The sequence below is a fragment of the Octodon degus genome, unplaced genomic scaffold (genome assembly GCF_000260255.1).
Source record: "Octodon degus isolate 3935 unplaced genomic scaffold, OctDeg1.0 scaffold00071, whole genome shotgun sequence".
Classification (NCBI taxonomy): domain Eukaryota; kingdom Metazoa; phylum Chordata; class Mammalia; order Rodentia; family Octodontidae; genus Octodon; species Octodon degus.
In genome coordinates, this window is record NW_004524647.1 from 2,221,531 (window position 1) to 2,227,242 (window position 5,712).

At 49.2% G+C, this 5,712-nt stretch overlaps 1 protein-coding gene across 1 annotated transcript in view; it reads left to right on the plus strand.

The window, feature by feature from the left end:
- The first annotated feature begins 2,905 nt into the window (after positions 1-2,905).
- Positions 2,906-5,712, plus strand: part of Acaa1 (acetyl-CoA acyltransferase 1) — a 10,798-nt gene continuing 7,991 nt past the window's right edge. Inside the window, exons 1-3 of the mRNA XM_004635234.2 lie at positions 2,906-3,085; positions 3,273-3,366; positions 4,297-4,354. Of these exons, the coding sequence (XP_004635291.1) occupies positions 2,915-3,085; positions 3,273-3,366; positions 4,297-4,354 (323 nt within the window). The 5' untranslated portion in view covers positions 2,906-2,914. The remainder of the gene's footprint in view (positions 3,086-3,272; positions 3,367-4,296; positions 4,355-5,712) is intronic.

Genomic DNA, 5,712 nt, shown 5'->3' on the forward strand with positions numbered 1-5,712 from the left:
GAAAAACTAGAGATGCATAAAGACATTACAAACATGGGCTTTTCTCTAATGCCTTTGAAATTCTCACAGAGTACATGAGGCATTCTCAAATTGCTTTAAATGGCCAAATCAAAGAGTACCAGACACGTGGCCCTGAAGGGCAGCATCACAACTGTGCAGAGGGTGGCTCCATTCCTTTCCAAGACATGGAAGGAAAGCATTTCATTCCAGCCTCACCAAGGGCAAAGCAGAGAAGGGACCCACTCTCTATTGGACTTAGGCCCTAGAGTCTACCACAAACAGAGACCTAGGACCATGACATTTGTTCACTGATGGAAAGCTTGAGGGCAGTTGGAAGACTGCCTTAGGAGAGAGGAAAAACTGCTGTGCAAGTCCAAGCAGGCTTTTGGTTTCAATGATTATGGGAAAGAAAGAAAAGAACCAAGATGCTCCTTTATTTTCCAGGAAGACAGTCAGGGCCCCTGGATGATAGGATTTTCCCACCCATCTGTTCCTAGGAGGTGTACTTGCATTCAGGTGTGTGTGTGTGTGTGTGTGTGTGTGTGTGTGTGTGTGTGTGTGTGTTTATATATCTGGATGAGCAAGATGTCATGGGGTCACATCCCTACAACTCTGCAGGAATGATGCCCTTCTGTGGTCACAGTTAGCAAAAAAGGCAAGGAAGTTAGCTCTCTGTGAGTGACTCTGAGAGAAGGTTTCCTTCTGACATCACCCTGGTGACTTTGCCCCAGAGCATGAGGTGTGTCCACATAGGCAGAAATGGAAAGCAGTCCCACCTGCTCAGGCAGAATCCTGGGGACTTGTCACGATTAGAGGTGAGGACAAAGACTGGGAGGAGTCAAAGATGCAGATGAGAAGGGCTGTACTGGCCAGCTTTTCATCACTAAGATTTCATACCTGACATCTACAGCCCAAAGGAGAAGGGGTATAATTTGACCCATGATTTCACAGAATTCAGTCCATGACTGGCTGGCCACAGGGCAGGAACATGATGAAAAGGTACAGTGGAGCAAAGCTGCTTAGCTCATGCATCAGGGAAACAAATGAAACTGAAAAGAGTGGGGTCAGGAAACAGATATAGACCACAAATCACTTGCCTGTGATCTACGCAGACATACCCCCAAGTAGGCTTTACTCATCCCCTAAGTGAGTTGAGAATCAACCTTAAGTCCACAGGGGCACATTAGGGAATCAGAGTCAAGGTGGGACATCCAGGGAGCATTCACCTGGCTTTCCTCTCTGCCCTCTAAAGAGGAGGAAAGGGGACGCAAGATGGCAAGAAGGCACCAGTGTGGAAGCAGCATTGCCCACTTTCCCTTCTTAGAAGTACACTGCGTTCTTAAAGTACTTGTTGCAAGTTACATTATCCTTGATTCCCAATGAGTTGGCTTGCTAAACCCACAACTTTTAACTGAATTTCTTTCCCAAGATCTCAGAAGTTTTCTTGAAGTTTTCTTAAAGAAGAGGATCCAAGAGCTAGGACCCCAACACAACACAGACATATTGCAGATAGCTTGTCCAGGCAGATCCAACAATCTAGTAATAGTTAGAGGGTCCAAGGTCTCTGGTCTCAAGGTCTCCAGCTGGCTGGATGTTGAAACCCAACATACACACACTTGAGGATCCTGTTCAGGAGTTCTATAACACTGCTTCAGGAGTTGTAGGAAACATCTTGCTCCTTGAAATCACATTCCTTCCATTTGGGGATCGGGGTTCATATGGTCCTGCCGTAGAGGATGATGGGGAGGGGGCCAGGTAGAAGGCACCAGATCTTGTCTCCTGGAAATCCAAGGAGCACACAATTCTGCCAGAAGGAGAATGGGGAGAGACATCCACGCACTCTGAGGTGGCAGTGCAAATGGCACATTGTGTTCGGGAGTCTGAACACTTGGTGGTCCTACCTCCTAAGGTTGGGATTTACAGGGCACCCTGTCCTTTGGTGTCTGCCACAAACCTAACAGTGCTCTCTCATCTCAGATAATCACCTGGCCCTGTCATTGGCAGGCAACGGACACTTGGCTTTGCTCTTCAGGGTTGGGGTCACAGTCCAGACTTAGTTCATTCACTGAACAGATATCTATTGTACACCTGTAAGTGCCAATCACGGTCCCTGCCTTGGGGAGCGCCCTCCCACGAAGCAGGAAGTGTATGTGGGGGTCTAACGACTCTTCCCAAGGAGTGTAAAATTAGTATAAGAAATGTGAGAGGTTCTTCATTTGGAGAGCTTGTCTCACTGTGGCACCTTTGTAAAATCTGTTCTCTGTGCGTCCAAGGATCCTAGGTAGCCTTCTCAGTGAAACATTTCTTGGGAGAGTGTGACTAGATCAGAGGACTACGGGGCATGTCCGAAATGTCTTTAGATCCTCTGGCTTGGGTGCTGGAAAGGCGGGAACTGCCAAACCGGATAGGAAGGGGGAACAGGAATTAAGAGTCCGACCTCCTGCTCCACCCACAGCAAGAATCCATGGGCAAGGATCGTGGTGGCCCTGGCTTCGGTGTGGCAGCAGCAGTGGACAGGACTTTGGAGCACCAGTTTTCGGTTGTGTCTGGGTCCATTCAGAGAAATCAGCCCCACTTTTACAGTCATGTCTCCACCTTAATTTCAAAGGTTGGGGATGGTGTTGTTTCAGGTCAGCATTCCTGGTCGGGGTTTCAGGAAAGCCAACCACTGACTGAGCCAAGTAGGCCAGGTTAGGCTGGGCTGTAGGTGGAAAGACCTTTGGATCTGTGTCCGGGATGAGGCTTTGGGGGGGGGTTGTCGGTGGGGCACGTCCTCACACATACGTCCTCCTGATTGGCTGAGGCAGGGTGGGCGGGACCCTGTGTGGCCATTCCTTGCTTCCGCGGGAGATCCTTTTTAAAGTCCCTGAGTCCGGTCCCAGACCCAAGATTGGTCAACACAGACAGCAGTGCCATGTGGAGGATGCAGGTAGTGCTGGGCCACCTTTCTGGCAGTCCGGAGTCTGGCCCCTCGCTGCAGGCTGCGCAGTGCCTCGGTGGCTTCCCGCAGGCTGCGGCCGAGGACGTGGTGGTGGTGCACGGACGACGCACGGCCATTGGCCGAGCTGGCCGCGGCGGCTTCAAGGTAAGGCCCCTCGGGAGAGTTCCCGGGATGAGAAGGTGTACCTGGGCGACCGGAGTTCCAGCCACCTGTTTGTTGTCCTTCCCCCCGGGGGGGGTCTGAGCAGTCGGCACCCACGCTGTAATTATGTTGTCCCTTTGGTGTGGGGATGTGAGAAGGGGGTTCACCGTCGCCCGCGCGTCCTCTGCAGGACACCACCCCCGATGAGCTGCTGTCAGCTGTCTTGAGCGCGGTTCTCCGGGATGTGAATCTGAATCCCAAACAGCTAGGAGACATCTCCGTGGGTAAGCGCCCCACCCACGCCCTGCACTGGGCCCTCTGTCTTCACCTTGCTTCTGGGTCCTCCTTCCACACGTTCTGACCCCAGTGCTCACTGAGCGACCCTATGATGGACTCCAACATTTTCAGTGTGGTCTTCTGAGAGCCAACCTTATTAACCCTAACATCAGATGCACTGTGTTCACCCCACAGGAAGATACTGCTTATTAAATATGATGGAAAGCAGAAATTCCCCTACCTACACCGGTTTCAAGACCGCAGGAGGGAGGATTCCAAGGTTCCTCACCATCCTACCTGTGCCGCGGTGGGAACAGAACACCATCAGAATGGCCCTCAAAGATTGAAAAATCAAGACCCAGGAAAATTACCCTAACAGCTAGGACATGAACCCAGGGCCTGACCTGCATTCCAACACTACTCCCATCCTTACACCTATATTCTTGAAATATAATAATATAGAGCACAGTTACAGCTCGTGGATGCCACTACTGGGTAGGAAATCCCAGCCCCTTCTTTCTGGAGTCAGGGCAAGCTTTGAAGATATTTGGAAAGTATGCATTTTCAGAATCTCATTTCAATCCTCCATAGGACCAGCGCTGTTAGATTGGAGCTTTGCATGTGTTCTTTTTCCCCTAAAATTGTCTAAGGCCCTAGCCATGAAGGTCAGGCTGTGTGCATAGCTCATGCTGATTTGAAGAGCAGAGTCCATGGGCAAACTGGCTTGGAGCCCCCTAGCACTAGGACTTCTGTGCAACAGAGCAAGCTATTGGTGGCCAGCTCCCTTGTTCCAGACCCTGAAATTCCAGTAACACAAAGAAGCCTGTAGAGGGCTCAAATTCCTCAAAAAAGATCTGGAATGTCTTCTTTCTGATACTTACAGCTATACCACAACGCCCAGAGAACCATGAGGCACTGAATAAATTTTTCCCCCACAGGAAATGTGCTTCAGCCTGGGACTGGGGCCATCATGGCTCGGATTGCCCAATTCCTGAGGTAAATTTTTTCTATTTCTGACTCTTGAATTACCTATCATGAATCTTGAGTGGGTCCCATTCCCCAGGAACTCAGCTGGTAAATGATGGAGGATCTGGTTTGACATCAAATATTAATGTTACTAAAATCCTCAGAACCCTGAACTTGAGGGCATAAACTTTCCCCTGCTTTAGGGGCTGGAATATTAGCAGGCAGAGAACAAAGATATACAGGGCTGTAGGACTGGAGCAAAGGTTCTCAATAGACTGATTTTTAACAAAAGTGAACTTATTGCTTGCATTCTTAAAATGTGGCCTCTCCTGATTTGTTGGCTTAAATAACCATATAAACATGCCAAACAATGACATTTCTTTTTTGCTCATTGAGCAAACTGGGAACTCTAGACCCAGCCAACAAAGAAACTTGAGCATGGAGCAGAACCTTGGAGCAGAGGAAGGCTTGCATAAGCCTGGGCCAACTTGGCTTTCAGCACATACACTCCCAAGGTGGGAAAACCATGTTTAAATTACTTCAATGTGTAGGTGCAAGACCAGTTTACTGTTATTCTTCCAGCTCCATGGCCTAGAAATAACAGCATGACGAGTTGGTGATATGACAGAACAAGATACAAAAGCTCTAGGACCTGAAAGTTTCAGGCTGCTTTCCCTGCAGTTCAGGGTCAGTTTCTCTCCATAACTGTCATGCAGCCTCATCTCCTAGCATCTTTCTCACTTTCATGTTTCCTCTTCCAACCAGCCTGTCTGCCTGCTATGCCCCCTGCAGTGCTCATCCTGTCCCCTGCGGATGCTGTCCTAGCATCCTCTTCCTCCCCTCCCCTACGTAGCGAACAGTCTGACTACTTGGGCAACGCTTTTACTAGCTCCAGAGCTTAAAATGAGACTTTTTCCTTCCCAAACCCTCCCTGTGAGCTGGCTGTGCCTCTGGCCCTGCTACTTTAGTCACTGTTGGTGGATTCATTTTCTGCTTGTTGGTCAGACTTTTTCTAGGACATGATAATGTTAAACACTTCAGCATCTCACAGGAGATGTTCCATGCTCAGTAGGCATTTGGCAAAATTTTGCTAGATTAGATGAAGAGGTAATAACTAGATGTTATAAAATTAGGGCAGAGGACAGAGGAGATAGCTCATCAATCTAAGCATCTGCCTGGCAACTGCAAGGACCTGGGTTCAGTCCTTGGTACCTCATGCCGTGCCAGCTCTGCACTGTGCTGGCCACCAAAACTGGGAATGGTGGTGCACATCTCTAATCCCAGCACTGAGGAGGCTGAGACAGAAGGATTACTATGAGTCTGAGCTGTGTAGTGAGACAGTGTACTGGAGAAAGAGAGAGAGAAAAGAGAGAGAGGAGAAAGGAGAG